At 39.9% G+C, this 22,888-nt stretch overlaps 1 protein-coding gene across 1 annotated transcript in view; it reads left to right on the top strand.

The window, feature by feature from the left end:
- Positions 1–20,149, top strand: part of lpgat1 (lysophosphatidylglycerol acyltransferase 1) — a 51,228-nt gene extending 31,079 nt beyond the window's left edge. The window contains exons 6-8 of the mRNA XM_042389494.1: positions 991–1,117; positions 15,867–15,973; positions 17,731–20,149. Of these exons, the coding sequence (XP_042245428.1) occupies positions 991–1,117; positions 15,867–15,973; positions 17,731–17,882 (386 nt within the window). The 3' untranslated portion in view covers positions 17,883–20,149. The remainder of the gene's footprint in view (positions 1–990; positions 1,118–15,866; positions 15,974–17,730) is intronic.
- Positions 20,150–22,888: the final 2,739 nt, after the last annotated feature.

Genomic DNA, 22,888 nt, shown 5'->3' with positions numbered 1-22,888 from the left:
CATAAAAACACACCAGTAGATGTTGTCCATAGATGTTTTATTCTGGATTTCCCTCAGCTTTCACAAGTTTCCTTTAGCGCTGACATCAATAAAGTCGCTTTTTGCGTATTCTTCTCAGAGCCACAGTAAACCAGTCGAGTAACATTTGAGTCAATTCAGTCCTGCAGCTGTCAGTTTAGTAACAGGCAGGAGGTCTAATAGAGGAAAAAAAATAAGTTTGAACTTCATCATTCGTATCATACAGCTCTTTTCATTTATTTTCTTCCTGCTTGCCTGCTTGCAGGTGAGCACAGAGCTGACCCTGCGTTCGTCATGCACAGAAATACTCGCACACGTGCGCCCTCGCAGCCGACTCCCAAATTTCATCATGTGTCCAGCATTCCCTCTCCCATCTGTCATCCTCAGCCTTTCTGTCACACTATTTTCTTCACAGTTGTACTCTTCTCCTCCACCTTTCCTTCTTTATGTCCTCTCTCTTTTTTGCTCTGACATAAATGAGAGGTGATTAAAGCTCCACTTGGCTTTCATTGTCTATAAAAAATACAATTTGCAGCAAAGGATTTGATCATTATTTAGGTCATTTATTGGTAAATTGATATGATATGAAGGATTAGCTGTTGAGTTGGAAACGTTCCTGTTAGTGTGACTCATAAATTTTGCTGCCGGCCAAATTCTGTCAAGTTGGGACTTCAGCTGGTAAACCAGTCGCTTTGGCAGGTGACCAGCCATCATTTGGCTGCGCTGCTGTGATGTAACAATCTCCTGGGATGCCTAGTAGTTACAGATACTGTCCTTAAGTGCGAAGACCAGGGTTCAGCCTCTCTGATGGGGCAAGGATCTAATCTAGGTGTAAAAAAAGATTTCAATCACTGTGTGGATCATTTGAGCATATGTAAAATACCGGGTGAAATTTGGGTATCCATGCCTTTCAAATGAGTCTTCTTGTCCTCTAAACTCACTTTTTTGTATTTTGTGTTTCTTCTGTGTCAGGTAACAAGCGTAAAGGCCTGCAGTGGGTAATAGATGTGACCATAGCTTACCCAGAAGCGAGGCCTATGGATATCCAGACCTGGATCTTTGGCTACAGGCCTCCCACAGTTACACATGTACACTACAGGTAAGGATAAAGACATGGTCATTACATTTAAAGGAGACATGTCATGCTTTTTGTGATTTAGCAATGTTATTTATATACTTTTATGATGTCGAATGTCTGTGTTAAACATGGTCAAGGTTCCATACATATGTAAAAGTGCTTCCTGCAAGTCAAAAGCCAGGGTTTTATTACCAAACTGGTTGCTAAGGCTGTTCCACGGGTTGATTGCATTGTCCACTCATATTTCGGATGGTATTCAGGCTCAGACATTTATGGATGTATTTGAGATGTTTCTATTTCAAGTAGATCCCCCCAGTAGAGAATATAAATATAGACCTGAAAATGTGCATGATACGTCCCCTTTAAGTTTCACTTTCCGCATAAGGTTTGTTCTAAGCTAGCTTTCAAAACCGTCATTTGTCATTCACAAGAGCGGGAACACCAGAACCATTATACTTTCTCATGCAAATATACTATGCAGCCAACATGCAAAGAAACTGCAGTGTATGAAAATGTGCCGCATTACATCATGACATAAGGGCAGTAGTAGTAGTGGTCTTGTGTTAATCCATCATTGTTGCTGACACACTGTATAATTCTTGAGTTAAGACTTCTGTCACTCATCTCTATATCTATTTCTTTCTAACAAACCAGAGAAAAATACGCATTTCTTTCATGAGAGAAATCATATCACCATGCGGTCACATCACAGGTTTATAATAGAATTACAAATCACTTTAGGTTTGGCACACAGAGACTTTGAGACTGTGTTATTCATGTGACTCACTCACACAGTGTTCACTTGTACTGAGGGAGAACTTGAGGACCTTTTTTAAGTCCACCCACTGATAACACAAGTTTACTGCAGAAAAATCCACCAACTACCTTTTATACCTAGTGGGCAGAACACACCTGAGATCAAGGTTTTACAAGGCGCCTTCACATGTGACAATACTCAAAACCTAAGACACATCGACCTTCTCTTCCTCCATGTTGATCACAGGCAGAGTTGACGTAAGCGTTTGATCATAAAAAACAGATGTGTTACATTAAAATTAAAGGGTAGGATGGAGTATTTGCTTGCTAGCCTTGGCTGCAGGTCTGCTTATACATATGCTTATATACATATGTTTTTCCTTATATATAATCTTCCCTCCAGATTCCCCTCTGTTGCTAATCCATCCACTTGAGGATATGATGAAGGTGGGCCAGGATTTGATTTTCTGTAGGGCTCCATTTAAGATAAATATGGTTACATCAGAGGGGATGTATGCAGGCTCAAGCAGTGGTCCTCATGTAGAAATCATCTTGACCCTCAGTGTTCCTGTGCACCCCTGTTCAACCTCCTGACGCAGCTCGTGTGTGTGTGTGTGTGTATGTGCGCGCAGGGTGGGATAGGGCGAAGTAAAAGGTGATTTATGAACCTTGGGTTGCCGGCCGTTCTCTGGAGGGTTCTCTGCCCACTTGGGCTAAAGCTAAGGACTCATTAAGTCTGTAATTAGAGGAGCAGAGGATGCACTAGTCCCACCCCGCCTCCGGGACTCCCTAATCAGCCATCGACACAATCAGCTTCCCTCGCGCGGTCAGCAGTTCTGCAGCCAGGGGATGGACAGAGAGGCACCCAATCGAGCTAAAGGCACAGTCGTTCCTGTTACAAGTTTGCACGCTCAGTTCCTCCCGCGCCAACGCCGCTGAGCATAAAGAAGTTACACTATGCTACAGGTGAAGTGTCAACAAGAGGATTAATCAGGGGAACACTGTGGGGGAGTGGTAATGCAAACAGTAGAAATAGCTAGACCATTGTGGCGCCCTACAACACAATTGCGCTGTGTCAGTTTAGGACAGTTTGTATCGTGAGTGCAGCCTTTGCTCAATAGCATTCCTTCACATAAAGAAATTACTTGAAAAGGAAAAAAAAGTGCTCTTACATTACGCTGCACTCTAATAGCTGAGCTTCATGAACAAAACAGTCACACAAAAGTCAGTGATCCCCTCACAGGTGAGAGCAAAGAGTTCATTAATCCAATTAAGCGTTCACAACAACAATTTATTGAGAAGATGTTAATGATGCTTGACCACTGGTTGTAAGCCAAGTGTTTTTGAAAGTAAATATCAGGCTTCAAGTTGTTTCAGTAGTCTCTGTGTTACCTCCTTTGTTGGAAAGTTTGACTTTTTTAATACCAAAAAAGGACAAAAAGTAGTTTACTTCAGACAAGGGAAGGTCAGAGATTTTGATGTCTCAGGGGAAATTTGTGAATTTTACAAACGGGTCTCTTCACAAGAATATACGGCCAAGTATTCTGCCAAGTTTGTTGTATTAGACGGTGGTTTTCAGCTGTGTGTAAGTTTGGTCATGTGTAAATTGAGCAAGAAAACATCCTGACAAAGAGCCAGTTTGTGCTGAAAACTCTGCGCTTTTCCTAATGTAATAAAATAGAGATTTTAAAGGGAGAGTCTAACAGTGGTGCAAGTCCTTCGAACTAAAAAAAAAAAACCATCCTGACTGAACCAGAAGGGAAAACACTTCCAGCATGAAATGTTGCATTATGAATGTGGTGGGAATCGTGGTTCGTGTGGAGACGGTCATGACAGCAGCCAGAGATTATGTAATAGTTGTTATGTCCATGTTGACCTGGATGAACGGCACCTGAGTTTCCAATGATGTGTCTCAGAGTTTCTACTTCGAATGGAGGGAATTTACTGACAGAACAGGGGCCGTCTCCGTTTCAGTGTGTGTTTCAAAGAGTGTCGAGCCTCTAGATCCCCTTGAAATTGTTGTTTTACTACTATGATTTCTTCTGAATGGATTGTCTTATCAAGAAACATGCAGAAAAGAGGATCCTCAGACCTCACGTACAGCCGAAAGGAAGCTCGACACCAAGCTGAGTGTCAGCCATTAACCCTTAATGTTGATTCAGCATGCTGAATGTACAGTGGAGCTTGCTGACTGGCTGTTCAGCAAATCAGCGATTACACTTAGTTTGGGCGTCAACATGTTTTTTCTGTCTCCTAAAAGCAGAGGACCATTGGCTGACAGTACGTGCAAAGAAGAACAAGAAGGTTTTAACACATTCATTTTTTTTTTGTCTTTGTCAGATTGGTTTCTTTTTTTGGATTATAAATCAGACTTGTGACTAGTTACTAGTGTCAGCTAGATGTCAACTTCGCAGCGTGTGCAATTCCAGCACTTTAATAGGAGATATGAGGCAATGAGTTGCGTTTGATCAGTCGTCTTTGTGCGTCGGGGCCCTAAATCCGACTTTCTCAGCCTGACTGTTTCTATGTGAACTGACCTTGATAAAAGGCTTCTGTCTTCCTGTGCTATCGTTTTATGGCGCCATATAGATTACGACTATACCTGAGCCTCGGCTTCAAAACAGGCGGCTGAGAGTTGAGTAATATTCTAGATGGATCCACGTTGAGCGCTCTGCACTTTTTTTTTTTTTTTTTTTTTTTAATCCTTCCACCTCCCTCCTTTCTCTCTCTCTCTCTCTCTCTCTCTCTCTCTCTCTCTCTCTCTCTCTCTCTCTCTCTCTCTCTCTCTCTCTCTCTCTCTCTCTCTCTCTCTCTCTCTGCCTCCAGTCCTCACCCCTCAGCTCCACCCTCCCTCACTGTACGTGTCTGTCTCTTGCCCTCTCCCCCATATAATCTCAGCCTCCCAGATTGCAGCATCATAAGCCCTCCGTGAATGGCAGATGGGAGAGCTAGGTGGGTGTACAGAGGCCGAGCGAGGGCAGTAGTGGGTGTTAAATACGTTGAAATCCTTTTCTTTTAAATGCACCCTCTTCTCTCTTTTTTTTTTTTTTTTTTTGCTGCTGTGGGCTTTTCTGAAAGCTGCTGTTTGAAAATGTCTGAAAGGTGACATGATTTATGGAGTCAGAGTCTGCCTGGTCATCACATAGATGCTTTCGAGCTGCACACCTGGCTTTCTCTGGGAGACAAGACAAGACCCACACACAGAATTGTTGAGCTTGCAGCCGTACCGCTTCCTAAGATTTTTTTTTTTTTTCTCCCTTCTAAGCATGTTGGGAAAAAAAGTCTGTATTTCCTTGTTGTTGTAAATCACACAACATTTCCTACCGTTTTTGTGTTTAAGGTTCATTCAACACCTAACCCACAATCAATATCTCTCACACGGGAGTCTTACCTGCGAGTGTAATGAGTGCTTTGGTAATTAGAGATGGTGTCTCGGGATAATGAATGAGTAGAGGGATTTTTTTTTTCAAAGCTTCGGGTCTTCAGAGGACTTTTTTCACCATAGAAACCCATTACAGGAAACAAATCCCCCCCTTATCTGTATTCACTTCATTCCACAGAAAACTCTCCTAAAGAGGTGTCGGGTAGAGGAAGTATGTGGATCTCTTGCTTCAGCAGAAATAGTAAAACCTCACTGTAGGAGTATTTCACTACAAGTAAAGGTCCTGCGTTCATAATCTTACCCTATTAGAAGTAAATAATATTATCACCAAGATGTAAAGTAACAAAACTATATATTATAATGATCATTATTTCTGTTGTAGTTGGTCGAGCTAATTTGAACAACTTTATAAAATCTTGTGCTGTTTAATCTGCAATAATCTCAATCTTATAAATACATTTGTCAGTAATTGAGTCCTAAAAACCTTATTTCACAGTGCAATAAGAATATTTCAACCCGTTTTTAATTGAAAGCAACATGTTTGCTCTTAAAACGTGTGTGTAGAAAGTGTTTATATCCTGAAACAGCAGAGAATAAGGTAGAACTATGAAAAAGTTGATTTTAGAAACAAGTTGATATGTGTTGAAAACTGGTTAAAATATTTCTGCTACACTGGATTTTTTTAAAGAAAAGAACTTTAAGGACTCGATTCCAATCTAAAATGACTTAAGAGTGAGATTTTAGAAATGATCATGTTTTGTGTGAAAAATAATAATTAGAAAAATAACAGCAGAAATCAGATAAATGTAGTGGAGCACAAAGTACAATATTCCTCTCTGAAGTGTAGTTGAATAGAAGAATACAGTAGAATGAAATGAAAATATTCTTTAAGTCTAAGTACCTAAAACCTTTTTCTAGTACAGCACTTGTACGCTGCCCATCAGAGGTGGTGAAGAGACTTTAATGTGCTGCCAGTTTCACTCTATGTGATTCTTTGACCTCTATGTAAAGCCTTAAAACAACATATCTGTTGTTCTCATGGACAGTTTATCTTTGGGAGGAGCCGCCTACGTCTTTACAGCTTCAAACTGTCCTCAAACATGAACAGCGGGTTGCACTGACACCTGTGACCATAAAGTCAATAAAAATAAAGCCACGTAGTCAATATCCACCTGTGATGGTTTTATGACACATTTCTCCTGACCTCTGTACTGATAAGAGGTTGATGCACCCATGCTAGACTGTCATTAACCTCTACACTGCCCCCCCCCCCCCGCCCCGCACCCTCCATCACGCCACCGTGTCCTCAAACGACAACAGCAACACTGTGTCAGAGGCATATGGTCGGGGTGACCAGGTGAAAGCGTGCACTAGCCACATAGACGCAAAGGTGAAAGCGGGGGTAAGAGGGTCAAAGAATAAGTAGTAGAAGGCACATGAGCTGAATATTCAGCTTTAACATGCTGTCAGATGTTTGTTAGCTGGTGATCAATATCTAGGAGTTAGAAAACGTCTTTTTAGATGAATCATCCGAGTTCAGCCTCTTGTGTTGGTTAATATCTGGTCTTCTGAAGTGTCATTGAGCAAGTCTGCGCGTCCCCACCCATGTTGTCACATAGCTGACCCAGCTAAGACTAACTTGTAATCTTTGACTGTTCTGCCCCGGTTGACGTGTTGACACCTGTGGTTAATGTGGTAACAGTAAGTGTGTAACAGTACAGGAAACACTCCTTGAATAGCTGCTTAGTCAGAAATACAATGCAAGAGCAACCGGTGTGTTTTTGTGTGTTTACAGCGCAACCGTTCATACTCACGTTGTGAATTATTGCAACTGCAGTCTGATGTCATGTTGCACTCGGCACAAGCAGGTTTCCACACAGCAGCAGGTCACAGTAAAGTCGGTTACCTTGCTGAGGGGTTGGAAGTGTGTTGCCGCTCCTTGTTCTGTTACTCCCTCACAAAAATTTCAAATTATTTAGTCGACACAGTGATTTTGATGATGTTTCGCCAGTTTAATGTTTTTAATCCGAGGCGGCAGCAGTAGGATGTTTCGTTGGCATTCGCTGTACCTTAATACAGCTCTGATACATTGTAAAGACAGCGAAGAGTAAACAGTGCAGCTGAGATCAGTGATATCAAATTGCTGTGGATTACACGCTGTATCATTTCCTGTGAATAGCTCGTGCTCAGGTAAACAATCTGAATCCAGTGCAGGAACGGTGGACTCAACACGAAAAATGAAAACTACTATGTAAAAAGGTGATTACTAGGAATGCAACTGATGATTATTTTCATTAGTGATTCATCTGACATTATTTTTTTCAATTAATCGATTAATTGTTTTGCCTTTAAAATATCAGAAAACAGTTAAAAAAAATGCTGTTATAATTTCATAGAACTCATGGTGACCTCTTCAAATGTCTTGTTTCATCTGATCAATGGTCCAAAATACAAAAATATTAAGTTTATCATATATGACACAGGAAATTTGCAAATCATCGCATTTGATAAGCTGCAACCAGCAAATGTTTGTCATTTCTGCTTAAAAAATAATTGGAGAAAAAAAGAATAAATAGTATCAAAAATAAAGTTTGATTTCATGATAAAAATATTAAATATTATCTGTAAAAACATTGTAAATGTAAGGAAACTATATCCTTGTAATCCTACCAGGCATGAATAAAGACAGATAAAAACAGATATCACAACCTCTTGTATGACCGATGTGGAAGATGTGACGCATATTCAGTTTTTATGTCAAATGTGCAACCGGAAACACATTCTTGAGGGAGTAGTAGCAGCTTTAACAGACAAGAGATTATTTTATGACTGTCAGATGATGAATAGTAGTCAAAATGAATTAACTTTCTACATTAGCTGGAAGCATTATGTTATGTACTTGATAACATGATGACATTGATGACAATAATGACGGGATTTTCCCTGCAGCGGTTGTTTACTTTAGGGTTAACTGACATCTGTTGGTCTTACACACTTACAATAAAGTAAACAATGGGTTTTCCTCCCACACATTACTAATTCAGGCCATTTTTTCTTTGTCATCAAGGCGGCTTTAGTGAGCTACTGATTACTTCCTCAATCAAGTAGATCATATTTTTAAAGAAATAATCATTTTGTCTATAAAATGTCAGAAAACAGTGAAAACTGTCTTATTTAATTTCTAAAGGGCTCATGATGTTTTCAAATGTCTTGTTTTGTCTGATCAACTGTTCAAATTCAAAGAGATTCAGTTTACTCTCATGTTTGACACAGAAAAGCATCAAATCCTCACATTCAAGAAGCTGCAAACTGCACATTTTTGCTTAAAAATGACCAAAAAAAACGAATCTATTGTCAAAACAGTTTGATTTATTTTCTGTCATTCTAATCGTTGCAGCTGTAGCTCATGAAACAACAGCTTTCCTCCTTTTGAAAAACGCCAAACCATTCAGTACGTTGACATGCAGACTATAATCCTGCATGATGTTGACACGGATCATAGAGAAACCTGATCATTTATATCCCTGTATACATGATCAGTATCCAAGTTTCTGATCATTTGCATGCAGGTGCGTCTTTGATTCCTCATCATTTCACACATTTCTGTACCAACTGATTCACTTCAACAGTTTTAGGGAGCCTGAACTGAAGACTCTGCTTGATTTAGCTTCTCCATCTGATCACCAGTAATAAAAAAATAAAAAAAACAAGAGCGAAGATACAGTTTATGCTCTACAAGAGTCAGACTTTGATTTTCATTTCAGCTTGTTGAACCCAACAATTATGATCTTATTTTTTTGTTTTTCTGACTAAACAGTGAGCAACATGTGTTGATGACGCACCTGTGAAGAACGATCACAGTATCCAGCTTTCTAAAACCACAATAAAGCCTTATCCGGGTTTCTGAAACCAAGATATAACGACGATACTTGTGATAGTTGTGCTTAGCTTACAGTGCGCGCTGAGGCTGTTAGAAGTTGTTTCTAATTGTGGAACGTAATAAAAACCCTGTGATTGGCACACTGAGCAATAATGTGAACACTCATTAGAGGAAGAATAATTAGTATCTAATACATCAACTGGGAAAAGTGTGTACAGACTGTTTTAAGTTTTGTTAGATAAAGTTAGCGATCAGACACGTTGAGGAGTCCAGAAATGAGAAGGTATTAAAAACAGTGTTCCCCTGTATTGTGAATATGTTTTTTATGTGAACAGGAAGTATTATGTATCAACATGTTGATAGTTTTCTCAGCTCTATCCCTTCTGGCTGAGCCTTTTTACATCTGCTGGAGGACATTCTGCCTCCTCCATTGTTTTGTACAAGACCACTTCCTGGAACTTGGACAGCCTTGAGCCAGAGAGGAAACAGATTAAAGACTAAATGGAGCAATTAACGAGGGGACTCCTACGGTCCCTCAACTTCTCTCTGATTGCAGATAAGCACTTCTTGGCATTCAGCAAGCAAGAACCCTTAAGGGTCATGTGGAGTGTTTGGTTTACGTAGGGAATTCCCATCTCTGTTGATGCAGTATAAAACAAATAAACCAGCTGTATGTTTACTTCTACATACTACAGATAATGTCATACTTATTCATTGTCTAATCATTGCTGTAGCTGGTACGATCGACCCACGCTCCACAGGAGGATGGAGAGAATGAACTCAAAGACGGTTGTTTTGGATTAAATGAGGACCCTTATCTTAACTAGAAAAAGATAAGGAGCAGGACAGAAGTCTTTTGGTCCCAGAGCCACACTGGCTGCTAATCTTAATATTCACCTTTTGCAACATTGTGCCTGAGAGCAGGCCTCCCAGGGCGCCTCTTTGTTTCTCACAGTTTCACAGCCAGTGAGATTTAGGGCTGAATAGAGTCCCCAAACAATGACTGGCTACCCTCCAAAGAGGCTTGTTGAGTGGACAGACTTCTCCTGCCACAGTCCAAATTTAATTAGCTTCCTAGCCTAGTTAGGAAGGGAAACAATATCTTAAGAAAAAGAGCTGTACAGAAGCTAAGTGGTTCAAACAAGGCAGTAAATATGAAGGATCAGAAGTTTCTGATTTGCCTGGTTTGCACACTAATTTGTCTTTCTTCTGACGAATAAACACATGCATAACTATGACGCAATTAAAATCTGTTAACTGTATTTGAGATTTATGGTCTGTATTCAGCAAACTTTATATATCACCGACCATTAATGTTACGGCATCACTCGCGTGTAAGCACGTACATCATCTGTGTGATGCAGCGCGGGTCAACACGTGGTAAAAGTCTGACGTTGAAGGTTATTGACAGGAGGAACTGCAGCTCTCCCCAGCTGTCTGTCTGTCTGCGAGCCAGGGTGTCAGGTTAACAAGCGAGCCGCTGCCAAGTGGGTTAGGGTGGAAATGAGAACGCCTCCATGGCCCCACGCCAACACATCACCATCAGTTCCTCACCGCCGCCACCACCACCACCACCACCACTGCACACTGTTACGCACGCCTGCTGCACCTCTTTGCACAACAAATACAAATACCACCATACTCCTGTTTCTTTTCACCCAGCACAATATTGACACTAGGGTGGAATGTTTCCATTTTTCAGTACTGCAAACACGACCACAGCGGAGCGTCGTTAGCTGCTCCGACTGTTTGCCTCGTAACATTCAACCTCCAAGAGAGATGTACACGGACTGATCAAAGTCTGTTTGTTTTCTGTGAACCTAAATGAGACCGCTGATGTTGGGCGCAGCTTGAACTTTTGTACAACCTTTTACAGTACATGTCAGCAGCCAATTAAAAGCCCTGACATCTGTACCACCTCTCCAGGGTTTCTGTACATTCTGGGAGGAAAAACGCATCTATATTTTAAGGCTTTAAAAGTATAAAGTACAGTTTATTAGTTCCTCACCGGGTTAAGGCAGATTCATTTTCAATTGAGGCGACTGTGTAATTTGTTTTTAAGGATTGTAAGCAAAACCCCCATGGTGGAAGGTGTGAAATGTGATAAAATACATTCTTTAATATGTAAAGACAAATATGACAAGTATAATTTGACAAAGTATCTGACAGTTTTATTTTTTTATATTGCGTTAATACTTCTACATCCAGTCGGTCACAATATCTTTGAACAACTTAAATATTTAGTGTCTTTTAACTTGTATGTTAATATACTGAGTTTTTGGTTGGATAAACTTGTATTTTTAGTTTTTTTAAGTTTTCCTTTGAGCTAAAATGATTAGTTGATTAACAGATCTATGTATCGACAAAAAAGATTTTGATAATGAATCAGGAAAAAATAGTCAGCAGTTGAATTGATAAAGACGGTATTTGTTAGTTCCAACTATAGTTAGGTATCTGAAATTATCCACAGGACTGGAGCAAGATATGGAGTCATGTGTTTGCGACACAAGAAATGAACCTTATCCACTTCCCATCCTGGTTAATTTTTGCTGCAGGTGGTTGAGTCTCTCGCCACTGTTACCGATGTGACCGCAGACCTTCTTCTCTAAACAAACCTGGCTGATAAACCAATGAAAGCAGCAGATACAGGAACATACTGTGTGCTATCTAAGCACACTGTGCTGATTTTTTTTTTTTTCTCTGGACCTGAATCAGCAGCGCCTCCTCCAACCTCAGCTGTCCACAGGCCTGTGCAGCTGCTCTAGACACCAGAAGATCCTGATTTCTGCATGAATATTTCAGCTGCAGAAAAGCGTCGTGGCAGCCACCTGCTACCCGAGGCCTTTAAATTCTCAAACCTTCCAATAAGTGGCTCAAGGCAGCTCCTATTTTCCCTCGCCAGGATTACAGAGCTATCTGTTTACATTTCAGAGCAGGGTGGGCCTTTTGGAAGGCATCCTACACCGGAGCAGGTGTGAAAGGCTTGCACACGTTGTGTTAGATCATACATTTAATCCTTCATTCACTTATATTTAATGGTAACACCTTCACCAGTCATCGCTGTGAACAAATACTCACACAAAAAAATGTTCTTAATGGGAACCAACACCATAGATCACCACCAATCACCACAACTAGAAGGCACATACAGGAAAACACTGCTTTTAATGTCCTGATGCTTCATTTAACCTTTGCTTTAATTGCTACTTTCTGTCCATATATTAAATCAGCCTAATTGGACTTATATTCTCACTTATTTCCTCCTTTTTTAGCAGTCAATTTTAATACTGGTGGTTAGTTCCTATAGCACATCAGTAACATGGAAGACACCCGATATCTGCAGACACGGTAGCAGAAGCTCAGTGTAGCGTCTTGCTTTGGCCTCTAATCACCCTATCAGGTGGCCACAGCAGCTCGGCTCCAGTTTTTTGCAGTTAGAGGTCTTCGAGGGCGGCAGTGCTGTTGTTGGTCAAAATCTTTTTTATCTTCTAAAAGTCAACTTTATTAGAAACTTTAACAGATGATAGCAGTCAGTTTTTATCTTGAATTTGCTAGGGACATCTTTTTACAGGATCTTGTGAGCCTTCAGAGGTGACGTGAGGAAGTTGTGTCCAGACATGCCACAGAGAAACACCCACACAGTGAACTGCAGGATAATGAGGAGAAGAGTCTGTAGATATGCTCTTAAATAAATATATGAACCAAACGGAAGTCTGTGTTGAATCATCAGATCCTGCTCTTCTGGTCTGTGGAGCAAGCAGGCCAAGCCTTTTCCTGATTTGGTCATACAGACTGCTTCAGTTCACAGTATCTGACATCTGACGGTAGCTGTGTTGACGAGGAGCTTTTTAGACTCAGGTTGCAACTAATGGTTATTTTCATCACTGATTAGTCAACAGATTATTTTCTAAATTAATTGTTTAATTACTGTCAACCGTGGAATTTTTTTTTTTTATCACAATTTCATTAAACTCAGCATGATTTCTTCATATCGCTTGTTTTGTCCGACCAACAGCCCAAAACCCAAACATTCGGTTTAAGGCTGCAACTAACGATTCTTTTTATTATCGCTTAATCTAACGATTATTTTCTCAACAGCTTTTGGGCCATAAAATGTCAGATAATGGTGAAAAATATCAAAGCCCAAAGTGACTTCCTCACATGTCTACTTTTGTCCCGAACAACAGTCCACAACCCAAAGATACTAATCTTACTGTCACAGAGGACTAAAGAAAATATTCACATTTAAGAAGCTGGAACCAGAGAATTTGGACCTTTTTTAAATTTTTTTAATTAAAAATCACTCAAAACAATTAATTGATTATCAAAATAGTTGGCGATTAATTTAATAGTTGGCAACTAATCAATTAATCGATCAATGCACTAATTGTTGCAACTCTAATTCAGTTTACTTTCAGCAAATAAAAAGAACAAAGAAAAACTGAAAATGCTCACAATTGAGAAGCTGCAACTGTCAAATAATTAATAGATTAATGGACGCTCTATTCTAGACCACTAATAATGAATAAATGCTCGGTTAGAATGAAAATCTTAATTTTAGTTTAATTTAAACACTTTATTCAGACTAAACTTGCACATTCAAAACAAACACTACCGGGGGAAGACTAAAGAAACCAGAAAATATTCACATTTAAGAAGCTGGAACCAGAGAATTTAGCATTTAGCATTTTTACTTAAAAAAATTACTCAAAATGATCAATAGTTGTCGATTAATTTTCTGTCGCTTGATTAATCAACTAAATGTTGTCAGCTCTACTCCAGATTACGCTATATATTTTTTTTTAATATTAATGTTTTTGTTTAGGAGATCACGTAAATACTTTTGTAGGAAATTATAGGAATCGCTTGTATTTTCAACCAAGCAGGAGAAAAATGCCGATCTTTTTAATCAGCATTCAAAAGACAAGACATCATCCCGATAGGAGGAACCGTTGCCCTTGTATAGGTTGCTTTTTAATATACATTGATCATTTTACTAATCAATACTGTATCACTTATTACTTCCCTCTTCCAGAGCTTTTGCACATGTACTTTTACAGTGGACATTATCTAGCGGGGAATATTGAACAAATGTTGAGTGCAGAGGAAATGCTTCTCTGAGGGAGGAGACTGTAACCTCTATTTGAAGGTGAACAGGAGCTGGCGGTCTGGGAGTGCAGCCTACTAGGGACCCCTTCTGGCTAGAAGTAAGATTTCATTAACACTCTCATCAGGGCTTGTAAAAGTGACCCTTTTCACAGGCCAAGGACTGTTTTCACAGTGTCAAACCAGTGCATCATTCTGGGTTTTTGGGTTCCACACCCCTCCATCCCCCTTGTTTTTCATTTGTGGCTGTGAAAATTAATCATTTCAGCCAGCTAGACATTTTATTAATTTGAAAAATAAACAACTACACAATATTGGCCTTTTATTCGCTTCAAATATGGATGTATTGCACGTTTTCTTTTTCAGACTAACTACGCCTATTTGAAAATGAAGAAATATTTGACGTGAATAGTTACTTTGCAGAGTTAGGTGTTGATTTCTTTTATATTTACCTACTTTAAACCAAGAGGTGTTTCTAATATTTTGTCCATCCCACCCAATATAAGTCAACAACACCACAAACTACAGCCAATAAATCAGCAGATTTGCAAAACAGATTAAGTAAAAACTGAACATTATGACCTTTTTATGAAGGTATGTGGGGCTTTTGTATTGAACTGCATTATTTTTATTGAGCTGATAAATTGTTACAAAACTTAATCAGAAATGTGAAGGTGCTGAATATGACGGCTCATTACAGTGATCAAATGTGAGGTTTTTGGTGAAACTGACGGCAACTATAGGCTCATAAACCGTAAATAACACTAGAAAAAAATGTTGATTGAAGTAACATTTACTCAAGTCAAACCATGTCACTAACATTTGTCACTTATAGCGGTCATCTGTGAGACTGTGAAAGGTTTACTAAAGCATCATCAATCATAACCAATAACCAACTAGGTCAATTCTTTACATCCTCTTCCTCTATTTAAGAAAACAACCAAACTTTGATGTGTATATGTTGCTCAGATCAACACACAAGCAGAGGTTACAACCAAGTGTGATACTTTATTTTGCTCAGAAGCATCAAATATGATATGTTAGTTGAAAGCGAGACAGACCAGAGCGCCGTAGTAGCCAAATAGTTCCTATGTATGTCACATGTCCGCAACGTCCCTGGTTCGAGTCTAACTAACGCTCTTTGCACAGCGGTTCTGGCAGGGTTGAAATACGGCGTACCTGCTAGGATTTAATGATGTTCCTCCTCTCTGAGCTCAGCTCTCGCTTAGAGTTGTGATTTTTTTTTCACTTTCTTGATGGCAAAACCGTTTCAGTTTGATTTCTCTGCATTTTTCTTCCCACTCACTCCTAACAGCCATTTTGTGAAGCTGCATTACTTGACCGTGTCCTGTCAGGGCTCTCCTCAGCGCTTCTGTCTCTCTGTGACACTCTGATGATCCTGCCAGCTAATGAATTCCCAAAACAAGCTGAAGCTACAGCAAACACACAGGCTGCTGTAACAGACTCCAGTTAGAAATAGACTGCTCTGCTCAGGGACCACGGCTGACACCCTGTGTTTGGACTGCAGCTTCCACGACGGATCAATGCAGACCATTTCTGCTGAGTGAAACTTCACTAATCCATTTTTTTTTTTTTTTTTTTGGTGTCTCATCTCTCTGTCTGCTTGTCTCTCCTCTTTCCTTCAGGATGTACCCTATAAAAGAGGTTCCCATGGAGGCAGAGGCTCTAACTGACTGGCTGTATCAGAGGTTTGTGGAGAAAGAAGAGTTGCTGGCCCACTTCTACGACACAGGTGCGTCGTTCAAAGTCGAACTGAAATTTTAAATCCTTTGCGTGAGGAGATATGAACTGTAATGATACTGCAGCTATTGTGTAAAATGTTTGTTATTCAAAATAAGATACAACAGTCTTTGGAATATTTGTGCAAAAAGCTTCAAAGCTCAGAGCCTCAGGGTGGGCATTTCCCATGATAGCGGCTGACTGACATCTGAGGGCTGTTGCTAAGAAACACACTGTCAACTTTTATGGTGCATTACCGACGTCATACTGTATCGCCTACAATAATTAATAAGCGGCATTTTTTTTTCAACAAGAACACTCAATAATCAGCGATTTAACCCTTCTGTCCCATTAACATATTTAATACTTTGGAGCTCCCATTGTGCTAAGAGTAACTTGAAGAGGTATTTCACCGCTGTAAATGTGATGAATTCTTAAAACTAGGTCACCTATGAAATAGAAATGTGCAATTATTTTCAAAATTGGTGCCCTCTGACAAGAGAAAACTGAGAAAAGGGCTGTAGATTCTCCTATCGCTCTAAAAGAGGAAATCCTACAACAACCAGAATGCATTGCACGCGGTCCCGTCCAAAGCTACTGATGGTGTGTTTACAGAATGCAAGTGGCAAATACGTACGTTTCCCAACAGAGTGGCTAGTTAGAAAAGACAAAGATAGTAGTGATCTGTAAAATACACAAACTACGCTATATACACAAGTCTTATGTTTAAGTGGATACTCGTGCGACACATCTTTGGAAAGCTACGATCCTTGTGATTCAATTGATGCCGACCATTTCAAGATAGAATCACAACAGCAGGTACAATCAACGCCTCTGTCACACCACCAACAAATAAACAATTACAAAATTCACGCAACTCAACTATAAAGCTTCATATTATTTCATTGATCCATAAAACAAAAATGGTCTTGTTACATTGGCAAAAGTCCAGTCAATCTAATCCAGTAAAAAATATATAGTCCAAAACACATTATTACATCAGTAAACACCCACAAACTGCTGCTGCATCATTTCAAATTAGCCGGCAGATGTGCTTATCTTCCATGTATTCTCTGTCATAACTCGGCAGATGACACCTCACTTATTCCAATAGGAGCTTCCATGCCTTGTCCACAGCCTACAATAGCCAATGAGAGTCCGTGTACAGGCCAAAGTGCCTACCCCTCTTCGTTTGTGTAAAGTCCAAGCCATTTGGAACAGATTGTGCTGATAACTGGTGCTTCAAATAGCCAATGAGATTCTGAAAATGACCATATGCAGTTTTATTGGTTTCTATAAAGCCACAACAAGGAAATAATGTGAATTTAACTAGTTTGCTAAGTAGCTTCCAGAGCTGGGGGAAGTCTGGCGAGATGCAGCTTTTGAAAGATGGCCAATCAGAACAGAGTGGGCTCATCAGGCATCATGAATGTGACATCACGTCCATTTTCTGAGCCAAGCACGGAGAACTTTGGGAGAAACCTTTAGTTAATACCAAAAATTCATCCCCTGGGAGAACACCAACGTTAGTGGTGCTGTCACCACAGAAAAATAAATAAAACTTTAATTTCTTCTTTTTTTGTAATTATGATTTTGATCAAATATGTACAAAAGTCAAAACTGTCACCAAAGATATACAGTATATATGCTGAAAATAATTATAATATCAGTTTGATTTTACAAGATCAGGTTTCTGTGACGTCCAGGATTAACAAAGACATCTCCTTAAAAGCTAAACTGTGATGTTTGTATTTCTGTCTTTCTCCACAGGAGCATTCCCTCCTCCAGAAGGACAGAAGGAAGCAGTTTCCCGGCAGATGACCCTTGACCCCGTGTGGTTGTGCATTATCCAGGCGTTCGCTTTCGTCTCCGGCTACGTGTGGTACAGCGTCCTCCAGTACCTCTACTGCTGTTTATTTTGAGTGCACTGATGAGGCGAGAGTCTTTATCGGACCATTGGAAAAGCCTCAGGATCAGTTAGTGTGTGGCCCAGCGTCATACTTGCCCCCCCCCCCTCCCCTCCTCACACCCCCCGATGGATGAATGTACATTTGCATAAGTGGAGAGACTTAACAGGAAACAAAAAAAAAAAAATATGAAGACATGTACACAAACACACAAATGACAAAAACTCATACAGTACTAAACTGGTCACAGGCATAGTTAACTTGCACACAACCCTAACACCACACACTCGCTCCAAACGGCCTAGCAGAATAATCTCTCACACTCGTCACGACTCATATTTTGATGTTTACACGTCCTCATACACGTAGATGCTCACACGTACATAACTTTTTATTCAGAGTTAATGAAATGAGGCTCAGGACTCCTCCAGAGGACGCTCTGGACCGGACTCTCTCTCTTCCCCCCTCCCCTCCCCCAAGGCTTCAGCCGTAGTAGTTTTACAGAGTCTAACGAGTGTATGGTCGTGTGTGTGTGAGTGTATACATGTGACTAGAAGCATAATGTCTGCCCTTATTCTTCTTCCTGGCGAGAGTTGATGATGCCCACTGGACCTCTCTTTCAGCCTGCTGATGAGCCGGCTGGCCACACCTTCCAGAGAGAGCGGCCGTATGAACGTTGAGGCTCCGCAGCCGGCCGCTCCTCTGGCCTTCATTGCACTAAGGATCCATACTGCCCTAACTGCTCCCTGCCCCAGGAAATATTCCTGAACGGTAGCTGTCAATGTTTTTGATTTATTTTGTTTTTTCTCCCGTTAACCCGCATATCTCCACAACAACGGCCATCATATTTGTTGATGTCTTTTTGTTGTCGTCGGGACTTTTTTTTTTTTTTTTTTTGTTCGTCTTTTTTTCTTCCTGTGGCCACCCATCTGTCGAGACAGTATTCTGAGCTCACTAAGATGGGGGGATCATGTTTACACTGGCGGCCCTGCTGAAAGCCTAAAGGGATAGCGGCGAATGATGCAGCGCTTGATTACGGACCATTTCTGTATCAGACGTGAAGGAAGAGGAGATGGTGCCGACATTTAAAAAGAAGACAAAAACTTTGGCAGGGCAAGAGTTTTACAGTCTGATCAACCTAAAAAGTAACTCCCTCTATGTGGATTTCCCCCTTTTTCACCCTCTGCTCTCCAACTTGCATACACACACAAATACACATGTGCACACACAGCCATGTGCAGCTACACACAGCAGAGAAGACGTCTGTCTCGAGGATCATCTCAGCAAGCCAGACTGAGAAGGCAGAGACTCTTATTCCCCCCATTGGACTACATAGTTTTACAAATATTTAAGCCATATGCTTAGTGTTGCTGAGGTGGGAAAAGACACGGGAAAAAAAATGTTTTTTTTATAGAAAGCTTCCCTAATGTTCAGCATTCTAAAATAGAGATTTTGGCTTACAGAACTATAGGTATCATTACTGTAAATTTACAGCATAACCTGCCTAAGTGAGTGTGTGTGGTTGTCTTTCTCCCCCATTTTTGATAAATATGATTCATGTCGTGTTGCTCTGTGACGTCAGAGTGTGGAGGCAATTCACCACAGGTGGTCAAATTTTATTTCATTTTAAATTACTTAAACTGTCGTCCTCATGTCATGGTATGTTTAATCTTGTACATAACGAAGCTGAGGAAGAGTTTTCATTGTTGGAAATGAAATGACTGCAGCGTCTTTTCTCTCTCTCTCTTGGTCCTTGATAATTTCAGAGAATTTTAGTTTAAAATATCATGAATGTTTTTTTTAAAGAAGAAGAAGAAGAATTAAGCACTTCTCAGTGTTATCCTGGAAATTTTTTTTTCTTTTTCTCTTTTTTTTTTCTTTTTCTTTTTTTTTTTGAGTTCCCGTGCAGGAATCGTGCTTCATGACGTTAAAGCTACATCTGTGAGCTGGCTGCCACATGGGCCTGGTTTCAGACTTGTACCATCTAAGATGTTAAATCATTAAGATCCAGTGGGAAACCTTGAATGTCAGGATTAGCTGATATCTTGGTAGACCACATTCCCTGATAATGCTGTTTCCTTGCATTCCCTCTCGACAAACATTTTGCGTGTTTGTTATACTGTATAGACGGGAGACAAATTAAAGGAAAAACCAACATAAAGTGTCTTATTAAGGTGTTGGGCCACCACGTGCCCCCAGAGCAGCTTCAGTGCACCTTGGCATTGATTGTACAGTCTCTGAACTCTACTTGAGGGATGAACACCATTCTTCCAAAAGATATTCTCTCATATGGTGTTTTGATGATGGTGGTGGAGAGCGCTGTCTAACACGTCGGTCCAAAATCTCCCATAGGTGTTCAACTGGGTTGAGATCTGGTGACTGTGAAGGTCATAGCATATGATTCACATCGTTTTCATACTCATCAAACCATTCAGTGATCCCTTGTTGCCCTATGGATGGGGGCATTGTCATCCTGGAAGAGACCACTCCTATCAAGATAGAAAAGTTTAATCACAGTAGGGGACAAGTGGACCCAAACCATGCCAGCAAAATGCCCCCCACAGCACAACAGAGCCACCGGATCCCCTCACTGTAGGGGTCAAGAATTCAGGCCTGTACTGGTTTTTCCTTTAATTTGTCACCCGTCTGTACGTAGATGGTTTCAAGATGAAATTAAGCCAGCGAGGAAGGGATCACTCTTCACTTATGAGGGAAAATCTGGTTGGGCCGTGCAATGACGCAGCTGTTCTCTCTCAAATGTACTTGTGTTGTGGTTTTTGAGGTCAATTATATGTAATTTGCTTAGCCTGCTTTTAGGAAAATTATAGAGGTGCAGCAATTATCATTGTCATAAACTAATGCATAAAAGGTGCATTTTAGTAGTTACTGCCCTCCCTCTGTGCCACTGTTGGTAGAAACTGTGTGTGAAATGCAAAAAAAAGGGCTACCTGACTGGGTAGGTAAAAACATTTTAAATCAGGCTGTAAATGTGTTTCATCCAGAGGCCCTTTCAGATTCCCCTCCATTGTGAGAGTGACTTGAAATGAAGCTTCATATTTTTTTTCACCTCTTCTTTTTTTTTTTTTCGTTGTTTTTTTTGTTTTGTTTTGACCATGTTTCCAAAGAAGGCAGGGAAATAATGTTTTCCTAGATGTGGTTTTAGGAAATAAACACAATAGGGATTTAAACAAATTATACTAGAACTGTCTGTAATTTTCCATTTTGTACTTCTCCTTTAATTCCTAGCTACACAGCCATTTTACAACACAAAAAACTTGTGCTGGAATAAAACATCATAAAGATCCAAACAGTGTACTGCTTTTCCTTAATATAGATTATGCATTTAATATAAAGTAAAAATTGTTTGAAGGAAATGGTGTTTTATAATAGTATTTGTATCTTTTAAATGATGATGAGAAAAGCTTTGATTTTACTTTATTTTGGGGGGTGATTCTCTCTTTTCTGCTAATGTCAACTTTCCCATTTTCCACTGACTGAAGTACCAGCTGACAGCGGTGTCAAGGTAACCAAAGCCTGTGTTTACTCAGTTCAGTTTTGTTTAACTGTGGTGTCAGTCACTGGCCGCTGAAAGTCACCGGTTTATATTACAGAGCTCTGATTTCAGCCGTGACGTCCGTTCTCTGACAGCGAGCTAATCTGATGTCAATGTGCACTCTCAGCACAGGGCTGCAGAGATCTCGTTACCTTAGCAGCAGATGAAGTGAAAGAAGTATTCAGATCCTTTACTTAAGTAAAAGTACCAATACATGAATGTAAAGATCCATTACAGTAAAAGTCCTTAATTCAAAAGTATTGTCAGCAACATGTACAACTGATTCTGCAGGAAAATGCCCCCTGTGACTGATATATTCATCTATAGTACCTTGTTAGATTGTTAATACTGATGCATTAATGTGTTTAGGGCTCCAACTAATGATTGGTTTCATTATTGATTCATCTGCCAATTATTGTCTTGATTATTCTATTAATTGTTTTGTCTATAAAATGCTGTTACAATTCGGTAGAGCTCATGGTGATGTCTTCAAATGCCTTGTTTTTGTCTGGTCAACAGTCCAAAAGTTTACTTTACAGTTTATGTATGACACAGAACAGCCTCGAATCGTCACATTTTAGAAGCTGCAACCAGCAAATATTAGTCATTTTTGATTAAAAAATGACTAAAACAATTTACCAGTAAACTAATCGTTGCAGCTCTAAATGTGTTAGTAGCATTTTACAGCTAGGTAGTTTAGTCCAGTCATTCATAACCTTGTGGTCCCCTCAAAGGGTCTCAAGATAAACCTGAGAGGGCATAAAATGATTACTGAGGTAACAAAGAAGAAAAAGGGCCCCACGGCTGCTGCTTTTCTGTAAGAGTTTGCAAACCAAAATTGTCGGGAAGGCATCGTATTTTATGTTTTTTTTTTTTAATGTTCAGTCTTAATCTGAAATAACTATAGCCGTAAAATGAATGTAGTGAAGAAAAAGTACAATATTTCCTTGAAGTATAGTGGAGTTGAAGTATAAAGAAGCATGAAATGGAATTACTCAAGTAAAGTACAAGTGCCTCAAAACTATACTTAAATATACTACTTGAATAAATATAGTTTCTTGTCACAACTGGTACTATGTTTTCCCAGCAGCACTTCTGCCACTTCACAGGCCTGATCTCTGACTTTCAGTTTGACAGATGGTCAAGTTACATTATATCTCCATATCAGCTGCTATGGTATTGAATGTGTCACCTTTCCTAACTCGCCAATCTGCCTTAAAATAGTTGGATTCACAGGATAAATGGAAAGTGAGACCATCGTGGAGTGCCATCGACTACATTTGCACAGCAGCTGGAGTTGTACAGGTGTGGTCAAAAGCTTACATACACTTGTAAAGAACATGTATGTCATGGCAGTCTTGAGTTTCCAATGATTTCTACAGCTCTTATTCTTCTATGATGGGATGATTGGAACACATACTTCTTTGTTACAAAAAACATTCATGCATTTTACCTCCTTTGTATATTT

Source organism: Thunnus maccoyii, chromosome 17 (genome assembly GCF_910596095.1).
Source record: "Thunnus maccoyii chromosome 17, fThuMac1.1, whole genome shotgun sequence".
Lineage (NCBI taxonomy): Eukaryota > Metazoa > Chordata > Actinopteri > Scombriformes > Scombridae > Thunnus > Thunnus maccoyii.
Note: the sequence above shows the minus strand (reverse complement) of the source record. Positions and strands in the feature narration are given on the sequence as shown.